At 43.7% G+C, this 18,419-nt stretch overlaps 1 protein-coding gene and 2 long non-coding RNA genes across 4 annotated transcripts in view; 1 reads left to right on the top strand and 2 right to left on the bottom strand.

The window, feature by feature from the left end:
• Positions 1-1,519: 1,519 nt before the first annotated feature.
• The window catches only part of adamts18 (ADAM metallopeptidase with thrombospondin type 1 motif, 18), a 71,263-nt gene continuing 54,363 nt past the window's right edge, over positions 1,520-18,419 (top strand). The window contains exons 1-3 of the mRNA XM_060072258.1: positions 1,520-2,228; positions 2,342-2,420; positions 3,621-3,982. Coding sequence (XP_059928241.1) covers positions 2,127-2,228; positions 2,342-2,420; positions 3,621-3,982 — 543 coding nt within the window. The 5' untranslated portion in view covers positions 1,520-2,126. The remainder of the gene's footprint in view (positions 2,229-2,341; positions 2,421-3,620; positions 3,983-18,419) is intronic.
• On the bottom strand, positions 11,649-12,965 carry LOC132472591 (uncharacterized). Its single transcript, XR_009529106.1, has 3 exons — positions 12,749-12,965; positions 12,378-12,546; positions 11,649-12,041 (listed from the first exon to the last, which is right to left on the bottom strand). It is a non-coding gene; the product is annotated as an uncharacterized LOC132472591 (long non-coding RNA).
• LOC132472592 (uncharacterized) lies at positions 13,059-16,667 on the bottom strand. Of its 2 annotated transcripts, none has more exons than XR_009529107.1 (6): positions 15,934-16,667; positions 14,257-14,348; positions 13,720-13,838; positions 13,451-13,587; positions 13,275-13,361; positions 13,059-13,171 (listed from the first exon to the last, which is right to left on the bottom strand). It is a non-coding gene; the product is annotated as an uncharacterized LOC132472592 (long non-coding RNA). The 2 variants fall into 2 exon arrangements; XR_009529108.1 differs by lacking the exon at positions 15,934-16,667 and adding an exon at positions 13,980-14,126 and having other exon boundaries at positions 14,257-14,560.

Raw genomic sequence — 18,419 nt, 5'->3', positions numbered from 1 at the left:
CTATAAGGATTTAAAGCCATTATTAACCAATTTGGCATGTTGGCTTGATAGCCTACATCAGGGTTCCCCAATTAGTTTTTCCAGAGGGCCAAATTTGGTCAAACATGCCATGCCAAGGGCCGAAATGTTGTTTCATTTTTCTAATTCGCCATTTTTATGTGCAAATTTAGCTTTAATTATAATTACTGTTTTAGCGATAATGCAGGAGGGCTAGATCAATTAGGTTTAAATAGCATCCAGCTTCGACTGGAGGGCTTCAATCGCTTCGTACATGTCAGCAACAGTGTGGTTCTTGCCTTGTAGCTGCAGGTTAAGGTGATTCAGATGAGACATGATGTCACACAAAAAATTAACATCTGCCAACACCTTGGCGTCAGCCCGCCAGAAATTCGCGGGCTTTTGGGCTCTGCAGGCTGGATAAAAATGACACAAGTTCATCACGCAGGTCGCACACCCTCTCCAACACACGGCCTTTACTCAGCCAGCGAACATCGTTGTGCAGCAACAGATCTTTGTGTTCAGCTGACATTTCCTCGGCACCTGCTTTCATAGCTCCACAACTTTTGTTTTGATTTTTTCCTCTTGATTTAAGATTTCACCAGCCATGTGAATTGCACATTATTTAATGAACTCTGCATCAGCAAAGGGCTTGTTAGCTTTAGCAAGCGTCCAGGAAAAATGCAATGAATCAGCTGTTGCGCTCTCTTGTGCCGAGTCCGTTTTGCATATGGTTAAAACTGACCGCTTGTATGACATGCTTGCAATCTTTTGTTTGCGTTGCTCAGATGTTTCTAGGAAACTTCCATTAAAGCTGGCAGCATGCAAACAGTAAAAGTGTCAGGTTGTCAGATTTAATGACAGCCACGGTCTGCTTGCATATTAAGCATGTCGGCTTTGCATTGGCATGGTCCGGTGAAGAAAAGCAATACTTATCGGTCCATTCAGTTTCAAACTGGCGGTTCTCCTGGTTGACCTTCCTTTTCTTGGCAAATGACATGTTTCTTTCATCAATTTTCAATCCGTTGATTTTTGACAAAGTTGTAATTCCCTGGGATGACAGACGGATAGCGGGAATGTGACAGCATGCGGCGGCTACTCTCTGGCGTGTGACGCTAGTGAAGTTGAAAATGCACGAAGCAGGTCATTACGTATGCACGCAGTAACGTCAATGGTCAAGTGGATGGTGTGGGCTGAGGGGAAAATATAGCAGACCGCGCAAATAAAAAAATAAAAAAATCTTTTTTTTTTTTTTTTTTTTTTTGGAGATAACATGTGAATGCGCTGGGTCAGCGCGGGCCGGACATTTGGCTCCCGCGGGCCGGATCTGGCCCGCGGGCCGCTAATTAGGGTTCACTGGCCTACATGAACGCTAAATAATTCAAAGGTGTTTGTGGTTAAAAACATATTTTACCAATATTTGATTTGATTTCTCATCATCACGTCTTCGTGACGATGAGTCTCCCTGGAGCATTTAGTGATCAATGCTTTTAACCAGTATTAACCAGTATTAAAAAATATATAATAATACGAATGTTGTGAAAACATAGCATGGAAATACAAATAGGATACAGTAGTAGGCTACATGTATTATCTTGGAACCCTATAACTTTGTATCTGAGATGATCCATGCATTAAATGCAAGTCGACGGGCGGTAAAACATTTCATACTCATTGAAGAGTACATCGCCAAGTCACTTTTTGCACATTCAATGTCGGGTAACTGAAAAGCAAGCAGTAACTTCTTCAATCGGATCTCTGTGAGTAAATGAGGTTGCGCGCTGATTGGCTGGGTGGCTGGTGGTCCACCTAAGGGGGCTCAGAGCTGCTCCATCCACCGGCTGCTCGACACGCTGCGCTTCCCGCTATTGTGCGGGATTTTCGGGCACCACAGGCTCCTGGTGAACTCAGTCTAGGATCCCCGCTCAGGCCAGACGCACGGTGCCGTCGGCTAAAAGTAGCCTACCGCTATGGTGCCAGATGCTCACCCTGCTATCGAGAGAATGGGGACGACTGTCTGAAACTATAAGTGAAGTATGAGTGACAGTTGCATGATGCGCCACGCGAGCGGCTCATCACTACTTTTGACCTTTTTCTGGAGGTAACGAAGCCAAAGCGTGCGTGACATTATGAATTGCCTTTTTCTTCTGATCTGGACTTTACCTATACCGCTTGTTGGCTGTTCGTCAGTTAAACTGCTGCCTACCCTGGTGTCCTGGAACGTCATTAAGGTACATTGCCTTCATTGCTGAGTCGGCACACATGCGTGTGTGTATTTTGTAAAGGATCGGATTGTTTCCTCTGCGCTTCTCAAGTTTTTGCTACCTGTCCATGTTTTCTGCAGACGCTGCAGATATGTTGCTCACATTCCATACTCTCCATTCCGGCCGCAGACTTTCCAGACAACCACGGATTGAATCAGGGTAGGTTACACGCAAGACAGTTTTCTTTGTAAATAGATTAATTGTCAATACACTGAAATGTCTAGCTATTACTAATGACATGGGTCTTTGTTAAAAATGTGACGTGTGTTAAGTTAGTGATTGCAATGCAAAACCTTTCGATCAGGTATGGTCAAAGCCTTTGTTTAACTAGAAGCACATCGGCAAAGCATTGTCAAATAAATCTTAGGAGGATAGGGTAGGAACATAACCCTTAAAGGTTTTAATTAGTGCTGTTAAGCAATTTAAATATTTAATCGCATTAATGTCATAGTTAACTCACGATTAATTGCGAGTAATTGCAATTAATCGCAATCTTTTTTATATGCTAAATATCCCTTGATTTCTTTGTCCCATTAATTTTTTCTCATTATAATGGTCTTATCAACATGGAGAAGTGCATCGGCTTGCCTTTTGCAAATGTTTTTTTATTAATAACAACATTGGCATATACTGATCAAAACAGGACGATACAAAAAAAAAGCCTATAGTGCAATTAAACGATGAACATACAAACATACTGCCTTGAACATAGCAGTCAGGCTACTGCTTCTTTGTTTTGAGCCAAAGTAAAAAATAAATAAAAATAATTAACGCCGTTAAAATTGGTTTGCGTTAACGCCGTTAATAACGCGTTTAACTGAAAGCACTAGTTTTAATACATAGGACATCACATACAACATTAGATAAACAATTTTAGTCGTAATGAGCATTTCACAACAACAAGGTAAGCGTTTATGGAATTTGCTTTCAACATTTCAGGTGACTAGCAGCTGTATGAAGGGTTAGATACACCCATATGGATGTATATGGAAGGGAAGTAATTAATTTGCTTTGAGCCAATTTCACTTTCGCACTCATCCCATTGGAAGTGAGACTACACAGGCTGCGTTCTAATCACTCATCCCATTGGAAAAGAGACTTCACAGGCTGCTGTCCAATTTTAATTGAGTTGTGGTGCGAAGTGCCACATAGATGGCTCCCTATAGTCAGACTGTAGACTGTAGTGTAGACTGTGGACTGTAGACTGTAGGGTAGATAGTAGTGTAGACTGTAGGGCAGATTGTAGACTGTAAACTGTAGACTGTAGGGTAGACTGTAGACTGTAGGCTGTAGGTCTTGGACGGCACCGTCTGAAGTCCCCCCCCCCACCCCTGGACCTGACGGTCTCCCCTCCCCCAGACTATGTGTTTGCCACGCCGGTGGAGGTGGACTCCGGGGGCGGCTACATCACCCACGATCTGAAGAGGAGAAGCGGCTACGTCTCCCAGGACGCTTGGGGGAGCAGCCGGCGTAGAAAAAGGTCCACCCCCCAGCCCGGCGCGGTCCACTACCGGCTGTCGGCCTTCGGGCGGGACCTGCTTCTGGACCTGCGGCCCTCGCCCGTGGTGGCGCCGGGCTTCGCCGTGCACACACTGGGGCCTGACGGCGGCATCGTGGCAATGCCAGGAGACTCGGGGGCAGCGATCAGCGGCTGCCTGTATCAGGGGTTCATCCGCAGCGAGACGCCTTCCTCCGCCGCCATCTCCACCTGCTCCGGACTGGTAGGTTGTTGGTTCTTTACAATTAGGGTTAGACCCCAGAGGGAGGGAGAGAGGGAGAGAGAGAGAGAGAGAGAGAGGGAGAGAGAGAGAGAGAGAGAGAGAGAGAGAGAGAGAGAGAGAGAGAGAGAGAGAGAGAGAGAGAGAGAGAGAGAGAGAGAGAGAGTGTGAGAGTGTGCAGGACGGGCCACTCATTGTCGGAGCGCTCTGGAGGGGAAACGAGAGCGAGGGGGAGAGAGGAACTGTCCTCCCCCCCCCCCCCCCCCCATGTCCTACCTCCGCCTGTCCTCCCTCCTCCTCCCCCCACCTCGCTCACATCGTGGACATTCTCCTTTCAACTGAGAGAGAAGGTGGACAAAGATGAACAGAAAATACACTGAAAAGAAACTGTCGACCAGGTCTACACACTCACAGACACACACACACACACACACACACACACACACACACACACACACACACACACACGCTTTGGTTTCTTTGTTTTCCCCTTTCCGTGCACTAGCGTCCATCTTGGTGAACAGATGGAGCGACGTGTTTAATGAAGATGAGAATCGGGGTATTAGGAGCGGTGGGGGAGGATTAAGCCCTCATCATTTACATGCTGGTCCTTTCAATGAGCGGATCAGGAGCTGTTCTGCGGCCGGAGAGCGTGTGAGGGGGGGGTCAGGGTTCTCCTCTTCTTTAGCTCGCTTCTTATCCTGTGGCCCTGGGTTCTTCATCAGGACCCCGCTGGGCCCTTAGAGAGAGAGAGAGAGAGGGGGGGGGGGGGGGGGGGGGGCAGCCTGGAGGGCTCGGTCTCAGTCGCTCTGCCGTCCCCCTCCCTCTCCCTCTCCCTCCCCTCCCCCCTCTTTAGGGTGCTTCTTCTCTTTGTGTCTTTTTCTGTACATGGTGACAAGCCCCCCCCCCCCCCCCCCCCCCGATCAGACTAGAGCCCTGAGTGGATCAGACTACTAGACTCTAGTCTGATCCACTAAGGGCTCTAGTCTGATCCACTCAGGGCTCTAGTCTGATCCACTCAGGGTTCTAGTCTGATCCACTCAGGGCTCTAGCCTGATCCACTCAGGGTTCTAGTCTGATCCACTCAGGGCTCTAGTCCGATACACTAAGGGCTCTAGTGAGATCCACTAAGGGCTCTAGTCTGTTCCACTCAGGACTCTAATGAGATCCACTCAGGGCTCGAGTGAGATACACTCAGGGCTCTAGTCTGATCCACTCAGGACTCTAATGAGATCCACTCAGGGCTCTTGTGAGATACACTCAGGGCTCTAGGCTGATCCACTCAGGGCTCTAGTCTGATCCACTCAGGGCTCTAGTCTGATCCACTCAGGGCTCTAGTCTGATCCACTCAGGGCTCTAGTCTGATCCACTCAGGGTTCTAGTCTGATCCAATCAGGGCTCTAATGAGACTCTCAGGGCCTGCCCCCCCTGAGGCTGACATGCGTTACAGCGATCTTCTCCTGGTTTTGGAAACAGGACTTCCCCCCACAAGGGACGAGACGTTCCTTTAGTGTGTAGCCTGGAGCCCATAACTCATGATGTACACATACAGAAACTCCAGATCCCAAGAGGCCTTAGACCGGCTGAGACACACCCACACACATGAACAAGCACACTCTCCCAATATAGCCAAAGTAGACCAGACAAACAAATTAAATGCGGCCATCTGGAGAAGGTCTTCATTCTGCATTCCTTCATCTTTAAGGAGCTCACCTCCTCTGAAGATACGACCCCGAGGCCGCTGGGGCCTGGACGTCTGGAACCCTCTATAGTGTGTGTGTGTGTGTGTGTGTGTGTGTGTTTAACCTACTGCTGTAGTACTACCTTCACTCACCTCCTACTGTAGTACTACCTTCACTCACCTCCTACTGTAGTACTACCTTCACTCACCTCCTATTGTAGTACTACCTTCACTCACCTCCCACTGTAGTACTACCTTCACTCACCTCCTACTGTAGTACTACCTTGACTCACACATGTTCAAGGACGTTCACCAAGGGTCCCCAGACTGGAGGACCCTTCAAGATGTGTTCAGGCCCGGGGTCTGTCTCAGTGGGGTGATGGGATGCTTGTCTCCGTAAGGACTAAGCATTGTTTAACGGCCTGGTCCTGTGTGCGGAGAATAGGAAATGAAGCACTTTCAGACCAAAATCGACTTGAAACATGAAAGGGTGAAAGAGAGCATGACTCCGTCTACCCTGTCTGCCGTTTCCGTTTATCTGACAACATGATGCCTCCTCTCCACCTCACGCTGGTTCTTCACCCTGCCTCGTGTGATGGAGTGAGCAGTCAGGAACCCCCTAATGGGTCACATTTTGCTGAGCTGGCTGACAGATTTGCTTCAGAGCTTAATGACGGGCTTCGGCCTCCTGCCCATGGAAGCACTCCCTCATTGGACTTATAATATCATGGTTGGGAAACCTTGAAAAAGCTTCTAGTTTACACAGAAACAAGTAACCATGCTGTCGGTCCTAAGAGTTCCTTCCCAACCCCTGAAGCGCCCATCCCTCTGTTGGCTCGTCTGGGTCAGTGGAGCTCAACACTGAAGCTTTTAGACTCCCCTGACGCCTCAGAGCATCCCTATTCCAACAGTTTGAAGCCAGGCACTGATGAACGAGTAACGAGTGACGTTGTGTATGAACTCCTCCACATATCGCGGCTATGTACTACCAGTGTCCGAGCGGCCTGACCCTCTGATGTAGACATCGTAAGAAACCGCTGCTCAGACGGTGCTAGTAGAACGTGTTAATTTGGGGAATTGTAGACACGTGTTCATTTTGACTTGTAGACTTGTGTTGATTTGTGGACTTAAAGAGGGGTTAGCCCTAGTCCTAACCCCTCCTGGTCTGATGTGCTGTGCTTTGAATCAGTCATCTTGCGAGCAGCTGGAATGTTTCAGGTTGAGTTCACCAATCATCCAACAATTCAGAGGGGAAGGTGGGTTCCTCTGGGTTGAGTTCAGCAATCATCTTCACAGTTCAGAGTGTGAAGGTGGGTTCCTCTGGGTTGAGTTTACCAATCAGCTCCACAGTTCAGAGTGTGAAGGTGGGTTCCTCTCGGTTGAGTTCACCGATCAGCTGACAATTCAGAGATGAAGGTGGGTTCCTCTGGGTTGAGTTCACCGATCAGCTGACAGTTCAGAGATGAAGGTGGGTTCCTCCAGTATTTAATAATCCGTTTAGCCCTTTATCCAGAGCCACAGATAGGGCTTAGGCATGTTGCTCAAGGGTACCCGGGATGGAACCCAACACCTTTTGGCTTGAGTGTATGGCCTCGCCGCTACAGCCACTGGAGCATGTGGATATATACTTTATATTCTTCGTGGGATACGGACTCCTGCTTGTTCTACGATTGGAACAAATGAGGAACACATGGATAAACTACCTGTCCTGTAATCACACTTCATGGAAAGTGCCGCAAACGAGGATAGAGCCAAGTGGGAGTAGAGCGCCATTGAGAGGCAGTCTCTACTTTGGATCCTAGAGGTATAATCTCCCTATCAGGCGCCGGATGCTTGGCGGCGCTGCCCCGCTGGTCACCTTCACGCTGCACATCTGTTCATCTGATGACAGGGTGGGGCCCTAAGTATAGCCTGGTGCCGGGCTGGTGGTATTGAGGTGACCTGAGGTTCATGCAAGCCTTCCAAGGTATGATTTCTTTCTGCTGCCTCAGCAAAAAGTTCAGCTCTCTCTATGCTCTCTCTCTGTTGTCTGTCTGTCTCTTACTCCTTCTCTTTTTCCATCCCCTCTCTGGCTTCTTCTCTCTCCCTCGCTCTTTCCCTCTCCTCATTGAAGACCCTGGGTTAGCCCTAACCCTACACAGTAAAATTACAAGAGTAAAATTTACTCAAATTGAAGACATTTTTACTCTATTTTGGATAACATTTGGTCCCTCTCTAAAAAGAGTTAAGTTAACTCTTTCGATAGAGTTGTTTAATCTGAGTAATTTCTCTTCAATTTAGAGTAAAAATTCTACTCTTTAATAGTACAATTCACTCTATGTAGAGACAATTTCAATTGACTCTCACTCTATTTTTACTCCTTCTAGAGGAACTACAAATTTACTCCACAGCAATTTACTCCCTTAAAAAGAGTTAACATTCCTCAATTTTGAGTAATTGTTTCTCCGTAAGGAGTCCAATTTAGAAATTGCACAATTCAATATTAAGCTTGTACAATTGTTAAAAATGACAAAAGATCCATTATTACACATGTCCTTTTATTTGGCACCAAATATTTGCTCTCAATAGAAAATTATCCTCATCATCACAAAAAGCATTACATGAAAAAATAAGGAATTATAAACAAATCTGAATCAAGACCACATGACATTAAAATATCAAAAGACTTGTGGTGCAAAAGGTCTTTAAATTCCAAAACAATGGGTGCTTCTGTGATGTGCATAACCTTGAAAGCATGGACATGTTCCTCTAAATAAAGAGTTTTCATAGCAGTCGTTCTAAAAATAACACACTCATCTCTTACAACAATATTCTGGATTACATGAAACACAGGCATCTCAGGCCCCGTCCACACGAAGCCGAAACGGGCGAAACGGTTACGGTTTCGATCTATCCGGTTTCGAAGTATCTCCGTAAAGACGAAGCCAAGCGAAACCGGATAGATCTGTAGAAACGCTGTAGTAAACATTCCAGGCCCATAAGGGGCGCTGCTTCTGGTACACAAATCCAGAAGAAGAAGAGGTGAGCATGCGCATAAAGGCAGCCCCCCGAACCACTAACAACACAAACAAACAGCTCTTCTACGATGGCGAACTAGATTCTCAATAAATAATGGCTTAGCAACCCAACAAGGGACATGATATGCTGCAGAACGATTACAAGCTTGTAGTCCGCCATCATCTTTTTTGTTGTGATTTCTGAGACTCCGCGGGCTTAAGAGCCATTGGCTAGGAGGTCGAGGGGTGGGGCGATGATGTCATGGTTTGCGGTTTCAGTCGGTTTCAGGCGTCCACACGAAACCAAAACGAAACCGGATAGATTTGAAACCACCTCCGAGGGTGGTTTCAGAAGTTTGCGGTTTCGGTCAGCGGATTTGCCGGCTTCGTGTGGACGGAAGGCCGAACCGTACAAGACCTTTGCGGTTTCGCCATGAAATCGGCTTCGTGTGGACGGGGCCTCATTCTCCACTCCTATGCAAACAGCCAGCCCAGGCCGATACAAATTCCCAAAACTCTTTATCCATTTTACATTGTAGATCGTTGTCCAAACGGGAACATTGAGCTTAACAGCGATCTCTGTGTAGGATTCTAGTCTATTCAAGGGGACCATTTTGCCAGGGCCTAATTTCAATTCATTTGGATTAAATGTTTGCCACAAATATGCCACATGACATTGGTGTTTTTTGGCCAATGTTTTTGTAATGTTTTTAAAACTTTTTATTTGTCTTTTGAAGTAATTGTGTTTTCCTTCGTAGCGCATGCACCAGCTATGTATCAAAGGGCCAAGTTTCTGTATCGACGTCGGGTAGTGGATTAAGAAATGATGTTTGGGCAGTAATTTCTTGTGGGGATATAAATACTTGAATAGACTGTGGTGTTCAGAAATCAGATGCTTCAAATATATAGTTATGCCACTCGATATGGCTGGAGACAAAACTATGCTGACTATTTGAAGCAGTAAAATGAATAGATACCAGTTTTGGTCACTTGAACAAACAAGATCCCCGAATATAATCGGGAGGTGGCGCAGCAAACACCAGCTTTGTGTAGCATTAAGGCTTAAGTCATTAGAACCCTCAACTAAATTAACACCTGGAGGTTTGTTGCACTGTTCCAAGCGACCATAATTGAAACTCTGAATTCGTCTGTGTATTTCTGCCGGTGTTGTGTAATTGTGACCCAAGTGTTGCAGAAGGAGCTTCATCTCAAATTGGGCAACCCCTTCAAATATGTCATGCATGATATCGACTGAAAAATTTGTCGCCGTATGAAAATATTGCAAGGAATTTAAAAGGCACGACTTTTTCACGCCCATAACATAAGGAAGATGAGGGTTACTCTTGATAACCTCACAATGTTCTGCGTGAAGTTCTTTGGTTCGAAGTGAGATCTTACTGCTATCTTCACTGAATTCCGTTTGAAAATCTTCCTTCTCAAGTAGGCAAAAACGACAACAATAACGAGCACTGAACGATTCTACAAAACCAAATAAAGAATGGATACCAAGGTTGTCTCCTGTAACTTGAATGATGGTTCCGTAAACAGCATGATCATAAAGGGGAATCTGAACTCCTTCAGTTTCAAGACGAGATATATCCTTGACCAGTGGCTCAAGGATCTTATCAAATCCATACGTTTTGATGTCTTGTGCGTGAAATAATGAAACCAAATGGATGGCAAGTAAATTTGAGTTATATTTTGGAGAAATATTTCTCAACGTAAAATAGATGGCTCCTAACTTGTGTATTCCACGCTTGGACCCAAGGGGGTTTGAACACTCAAACTCATCAAAAAAGAGCTGGATTTGAAACGCATGGTTTTGCTTCAAGAAAAGGGCATGACTTTTAAAGAATTCTCCATCCTGTATATCATAGAGAAACGTTTCTTTCTTTTCCCAGTCTCTACTTAAGTCATTAATATTAGGATGCTTACAAATGAACCGCAAAGTCTCAAGAATGGGAATATATGTAAACTTATCTCGGACAACAATTTGAGAAAATGACCCATTTGTCGTATTACGTCTGGTAGCAAACCTTGTCCCAAGGACATATTCGACTGGATCAATTTTCCCCCATTGCTCAGAAAAGTACTGCATTCTCTTGCTTTCAGAGTTTAATGCCAAGAATGGATTTGCAATTTTTTGGAATGACTGATCAATTTGAGATTCCACAACACTTTTCATTGGTTCCTGTAAAGATAAACCGTTTTTCACTGACACTAGAGTTTCGTTTTGTATGTCATCAATAACTTCCCCAACAGAGTTGACAACATTATTAATGGTGGTCTCTGCTACCCCAGCAACTTTCAGTTCTGCAACAATTGTCGCACAACTTTTTACTGTATTTTTTTGAAGGAGTTCAGATTCACAAGCTACTTTTTCATGTGGTAAAAGGTCTACATCCCTAACTGAAACGGCACTGGCTGAAGATGAACTTTCATTAACAATAGAACTGTCACGCAAAGAACACTGAGTGAGATGCTTTCGTAATCCAGAAAAACTATTATATACATGTGCACAACCCCTTTGAGCACATTTTAACCTGAGAGTTTTTCCGGGACAAAGACCATGAACCAACTTAAAGTGCTTAATCAAGGCATTGACACTGGCATGACATCTTGCACAAATGATGCAGATCATAGGAGTTTACTTCAGTGTCCTGGACCTCAACTCTGCAACTCTAGGATTTACCTTGGTGTTTTCCACATCTATGTCATAGACAGTGGTTTGCAGAAAGGTGTACACATTGGTCAATTCCTGACAGTATCTTGTGCCAAAGACGAAATGTGCTTTGAAAAGTTCATCAACACAAGCCAATGAAGTTGAGGTCTTACAGGGTAGAGCATGTTTGTCGATCACGATGTAGTAAGACTCGATCATGCTCTTCTTGGCACCAACAGCAAGTAGGTATGGCTGAGATGAGACTCCCAGAGATGTTGTCCAGGTGTCCTTGGATGCTGGTCCCAATCTGTGGTTGAATAAGGAGGCATGGTCATTTATTATGTTTTGGATTCTTACAAAGTTACAATATTAGTAAAAAGGAAGAGGGCACACTATGCATAACACTTATTAGCGCATACGCTGTAAAGCACTCTGAAGACAACGCCGAAACACGTAAATGCAAATAAGGTCAGTGTTATGCAACGTGTGTGGCCACCTTTTGTTAGTTATTTAAGCGTTACCCAATGGCCCAGCACTATTAGCATAATAAAAGAGGAAGTATTTTCCAACCCTTTTTGTTCCACACAAAGCTCACCTTGATGAATTTTACAAGACTGTCGCATGCTTGTCTGGCTGAGATTTTCCCTGGTCTTTTTCGGCCTTGGCTTGAAGGTGGCAGAAGGTGAACCAGCAACAGCATTGATGACATGTCACTGTCCCAGCCTGGGGAATATATAACAAAAACAGAACAGTTAAGCATTTCATATTGATTCAGATTTACAGACAGAGCTGCAGACGGATTATCCATAACCAATAAAGCCTGCAAAAGGATCAATGACATGAGTTTTGAGTAGGAAACTATAAAAACAACTTTGTGCAGTTCAATTACTGTATTCCCAGTGATTTCACATGTGAATGGCTGCCACTTCCGTTTCTCAAGGCAACAGGTTGATATGTACATATAACTCCAGTAACTTTGTGAGTGGCAAAATGTGCCTTAATGCACAATAAAATGGTTATCCCCATTCCATCTAGAATAGTCGAAGGAGAAGACATTACCATCATCTACTTCAGTGGCTTCAGCATTTTGGATGAGGTCTTGTACATCTCCAGTCAGTGTAAGCCCACGACACTGAGTAACAACCTTTGCTTGAAAGTTGGTGGTCCACTTCTCCAACATCTTTGCAGAGGTTGCGTCACCAAAAAGACTCCTGAAATCTTGATCAATCTACAAGACATGGCAAAGACATTTAGTGTAAGTCCCACAGTAGATGGTCAAAGTAGCTACAGAGATCATTTCTGAAGTCTGATCAGGTTCGGCAGATAGCAATCAAAACATGTAAAAGTAAACAAAGATAAATTTACATTCTGTCTGACAAAACAAACAATAACAAACTACACAAAACATTACTTTGTAGTTCTTTACTCACCAAACCTGGAATGTCCAAGAAATGAGGAAAAACAGATAGGATGTCGGCTGATTTCTCAGGATCGTGCAGCAACTTCTGACGATAGGCCAGGGTTAGCCTCATTTTCTCCTTCACTACAACTTCATCCGTGGAATGCTTCATCAGAGCAATTGCTTCTTGACACTGCTGTTCGTCCCATTGGATGTCTTCTTTCAATGGATCCCTGTGTGAAGTTGGCCCACCTAAAGGTTTGGGACAACATGCCAGTTTAATACTCAAAAGAAAACCTAGACCAAATAAACGAGTGGTCATGTTCCAAATTAATCACTGGCCTGTTTGAAGTTGTCGTGACCGTTTCATTCGCCCCTCGGACACCTCTTTCTGCAGAGTTTTGATTCTCCAAGCCAAATACCCACTTCCATCTTCAGCATTATAAAAATGTTCCTTTGAAAATAAGGGGAAAAACATGTAAATACAAATATACTTTTCACCCATAAATACGTGACTGATTTGAAACCATTTCACCAGAAAAGCAGCAGTAACTTACATAGCCAAGCTTGCTCAGGGGGTCAGCCAAGTAAGGAAAAAGGCAGATGATTCCTTTGGCGTATTCAATCTCCTAGGGGGGCTTGTGCTATACACACAAATCAAATTAACATCCTGTCCAAAATACAACTAAGATTAATTTAATATCAGTCTTGTGAGTTTATGAAAAAAACGTACCCATGCTCATTTGTCAGATGTGCAACTAGTATCTTCACTAGGTCACGTCTTCTGACATCTGACAATGTTTTTGTGCGAGCATACTCATGTGTGATCTTATCACCTCCAGGGCTACTCTTGAGGATGTCCTCAATCATCTTGGGAGAGGTGACAATTGACAGTACACAGAGAACACACAGAGTACACAGATTAACAATAGCATATATATGGTTGCAACAAAGTTACAAAAAGGACATAAACAAAGGACATAAACAATCTATTGATCTTACTCGACCCAGACGACGATCCTCTGCGTCTCTTTTTTCTGAGGGATTTCTGATCACTATTGCTGTGTCATCAGATCCTGATGAAGCCTCACCATCGCCAATCGTACTAGAACTGAAGGAATCTACAAAATAATGTTTCATGGGACACAAAATGTTTACAGCATGAGCTGCACAACTCAGAAAAGGTTAAATGTGAACGATATGTCATTGCGGAGATGATTAAAAGACTTGTATCTAGAAGTTAAAACGTAAAGTTATTTTACCATCAACGCTTGCTGTTGGGATCACAATTTCTAAAACCCCAATATCCTGTTGTTTTAGAATGTGTTCGAATGCCTCATCATCGATTTCGGTCCTGGTTTCATCATAGACTTTAATATCCAGGGTGGGTAGATCAAACTTCTTGGCAACTTTAAAAGACATTTAAGTCATATTAACACTGACCATGATATAGCCTACATAAGTAGTGGCAACACACAAACAAATGCATTGGTAACAATATTTTATAATAAAGGCTGCATATGCAATGTTTTCTCTTACCACTTTCCAAAAATACTTCGAATTGAAAAGGTGATGTTAGGAAGAAGTACTTCTTTCTGTCCTTATATTTCACCCTAACAGTTGCCTCCATCCTAAAGGAACAGGAAAAAATAGTGGTTAGTTAGTTGGTTTGATTACTTGTCTTGAACTAATTAATATGAAAAACATATCAACAGTAACAGAGATTTGAGAAACTGCAGTCAGAAGAACGCAGGGATGTGAACGTTTACAAAAATGTCTAACCGTGTTGACGGATTTCTTTTCTTGTAAACGGTTAACCGTGACTTCATTGTCCTCGTGTGTGTGAGTGAGTGTGCGCCGATACACACACTCACTCACACACTCGCCGAGGGACAGACACAACGTAACACAATTCGGCAGACTAGCTTTTATCCTCCCCAATTAGTTTATTAGTGATGTAAAATCAATAAATGCGTGTCTCCAGAACATAATTAAAAACTTTAAAAAAAAGATTTTTTTTAATTTGAAGATTTTTGTTTAAAAACTGTTTTCGTTTATTGTTTTTTCCTAAACGGTTATGATTTAAACGGATACACGTGTACACGTGAACACGTGCACACCAGCTGCATTCATCATGAAGTACGACCCGTTAACTCTTTTAAGGCCAGACATGGCAGGTGAATAGGGTACATTTTTTAAATACAAGGGATCACCATGAAACTTTACCAGTTGATTACATATATCATTATAAGAAGAAAATGTATTATAAGTTTTTGAATTTTGCATATTTAATTATGCTAATTAGGCTGAATCTCATTAAATATGCACGTTTTTGCATATATTTCCAGTGCATGAATCTTAAACTGTGATAAAGCCAGGACCAAAATTCTTTTTTTATTTTGTTTATATATCAAATGACAAAAAATCCTCACATGGATTTTAGGATATCTGCTTTTATGACCTGGGAAATCAAAATATACTATCCATGGCCTTAAAAACCCTATTTTCGCCATGATTTCCAGGTAAAATGACCCATAAATCTGGCCAGGAACAATTTATAAATAAGTCCATGTGTAGATGTCTTCATAACAATGCTATGTGTGAAACTGGGAAGTGTGGTGTACCTAGGTTCTACATAGGCTGAGAAATGTGCACCTAAAAATGGAAAAACACTCATTTTGAGAAAACGGCATTTAAAGATTCTTATGGCAAAAGCCAACCAAGCTTGAGAGCATACCACGTGATACATTCGAACCAATCGTCCAGTCGGAAATCGAGTCCAGCCAATCAGATATCAGTTTTATGTTGTGCAGCAGATCGAGTGCTTTCCAATGATACCACGGAACACATATGACAGAGACCGGCTGTAATTTGAAACGGTGCGTAATAAAGCAAACGTTTGGTGAATCTTCTGTAAAATTCAGAGGCGCAAGTTGACAAACTATAATAAAACAAACACCTAAATGTTTTGTTTTGACTTTTTTTTTTCTTTTGTGCGAAACATTACATGTTAATGGTGCAAAATAGCCCAAAATATCAAAATTGTCCAGTGACTGAAAAATCTATGATTTTGCCTGCCGTGTCTCGCCTTAAGAGTAGAGTACACGCGGTGCACCAGAATCACAAGCTTCTCACGTAAAATGAGTCTCCCCACAGTGAACCAATGTGTACTGGACACAAACCAACAAAAGACGATGTTCCATCTAGTCTACTTACCAAGTTTCCTAAAAGCACAAACGTGAATTGCACTGCATCGGTGTGGCGCACAACTCTGTTGACTCTTTCCAGAGTTAAGTCCATGTGGTGCTAAATCATGCTAACGAACCAGTCAATGATACACTATGGTAAACAAAATTCTCCGCAGTCGACTAATGTGTGCATTAAACAACAAAAGACAGTGTAACATATACTTATACATTTTCCTAAGAACAAAAACTTGAATTGGTCAAATGACTGGCAAGCTAACGTGATACCTTAGCAGCATCTACTGTAGCAGCTGCATATAGCAATGACTAGCGTAACTTACATAATATGTTTAAATCGCGCGGCTTCGTTGAGCTTGAATTTGGGATACTACCGATTTTAACTCATCCTCCCTCTGCTTTAATAACCTGTGAACTTCCATTTTTAGAAAAGGTGTGACACGACTCAGCACGTCTTGCAACTGGCATGGTAATGTTAAGCCACACATTTGAAAATAACACAAACCAAACATTACATGCATCCTGTACGATGAGAACAAAACAAAACTTATGCGGTAAAAAAGACAGTTGATGTATTACTTACGTTGTTATTTTCCAAGCAGACCTTTCTCCAGATCGGTTGCAGGTCAAATGACCATCGGCGTAATGGCGGACAAAACGAAACTTAACTGCGTTGCCCTCTGGGAGTTATTCAGTTATTCAGATCTAACTCTGCGTGTCTCTCAACTCCTGTTTTGTTCTTCCACCTCAAATCAGAGCAAAAAATACTATTTTCGACTAAAATAATTTTAACTACGGAAATTTTACTCTTGTAATTTTACTGTGTATAGTGTCCATGGCCTTCATGTGCAGTAGGGACCCTGGGTTAGCCCTAACCCTATAGTGTCCATGGCCTTCATGTGCAGTAGGGACCCTGGGTTAGCCCTACCCCTATAGTGTCCATGGCATTCATGTGGAGTAGGGACCCTGGGTTAGCCCTAACCCTATAGTGTCCATGGCCTTCATGTGGAGTAGGGACCCTGGGTTAGCCCTAACCCTATAGTGTCCATGGCCTTCATGTGGTGTAGGGACCCTGGGCCTCTCTGCTGGGTGGAGCTCAGGGAGTCCAGTAGGGGTGGGAAAAATAATCTATCCTTCAAAGCATCGCAATTCTTTCTAGAACAATTCTGTCTCGATGCAGATAAATTAATAATCGGAATCAAAGGTGCCATGACATGCTATTTATGGATGTTTTAATATAGGTATTAGTGGGCCACTAACACAGTATTCAAAGACGTTCCCGAAATTCAGCCGTGGTGCAGAGTTAAAGCCACTCCGAGCCAGTCGCACATTGAGCTTCCCCCAAATGCGCTTTTTTGGTGTCTGTAGCTATAATGCAAATGAGGAGGAGCAAGGCGGGTCAAGGAGGAGAGTGGGGGTGTGGCCCTGAGCAGCTTGCAGCCAAGGTACCATGCACTCTGTTTACAGTGCATGTATCGCAATGGCGAGGCGCACACAGCCATGAGCCGTGTTCTGTAAATATTCTAGAACACACGGGAGTCCTGGAGCTCTATATCTAAATAATATCATATACATAGATATCTATATCATATAATATATATTATCACGGCCAAAAGCTGTGTGAGCCGATATTATGAATCTCAAACGACTTCGTCGGCTTCTCCGACGTTCCTGGTTCTTCCACGTCCACATCAATCTGAAGTAGACTGAACCGCGACATGGAGGAGAAAGGGATGTCGCCGGGCAGCGCTTAGGCACCTCCGCCTCCTGCAGCGCCGATGCGGTGGTCCCTCGGCAGCGGGAAGCAGGGCTCAAGCGGGAGACATTCGCAGCCGTCAATCCCTTTCTCCTCCATGTCGTGGTTCATGTTCTTGAGGGAGCCAAAGCCAAAGTTCCTTTCCCCCAATTCATTCTCAACCATGGCTGAGGTAACCCCCACTACGAGTCTCGTTGTAGAAATACCAGAGACGAGAGTCCGACGTGTTATGCGCCATAACACCAAAAGCAGAACGGTTATCCAAATAACAAGGAAGTGTACAACACTTGCGTTACAGTCCTGGAGCTCTATATCTAAATAATATCATCAAATACATAGATATCTATATCATATAATACATATTATCATGGCCAAAATATAACGATATTATGAATCACAAACGACTTCGTCGGGTTCTCCGACGTCAGATGTATATATATATTTTTGAAATTCACGCATGGAATCATGCATAATTTTTTTTTGATGCATCGAGATGGATTAATAATCATTTAAGAATCAAATCGTTGACCTCATAATCAGAATCTAATCGAATTGTGAGGTGCCAAGAGATTCCCACCCCTAGAGTCCAGCTTTTCCTCACGGCCAACCTGCTGCGGCCGCCCGGTCCTGCAGGCTCATGCTCCTGGCTGAAACCCTTCACATCTCCCGTCTCACACGGAAAACACCTGGCCGATGAATAAAATAAATGACGAAACACAAATAATTCAAACCTTTCAATATTT

This window comes from Gadus macrocephalus, chromosome 14 (assembly GCF_031168955.1).
Source record: "Gadus macrocephalus chromosome 14, ASM3116895v1".
Lineage (NCBI taxonomy): Eukaryota > Metazoa > Chordata > Actinopteri > Gadiformes > Gadidae > Gadus > Gadus macrocephalus.
The sequence above is the reverse complement of the archived record's forward strand: the minus strand, read 5'-3'. Positions and strand labels throughout refer to the sequence as shown.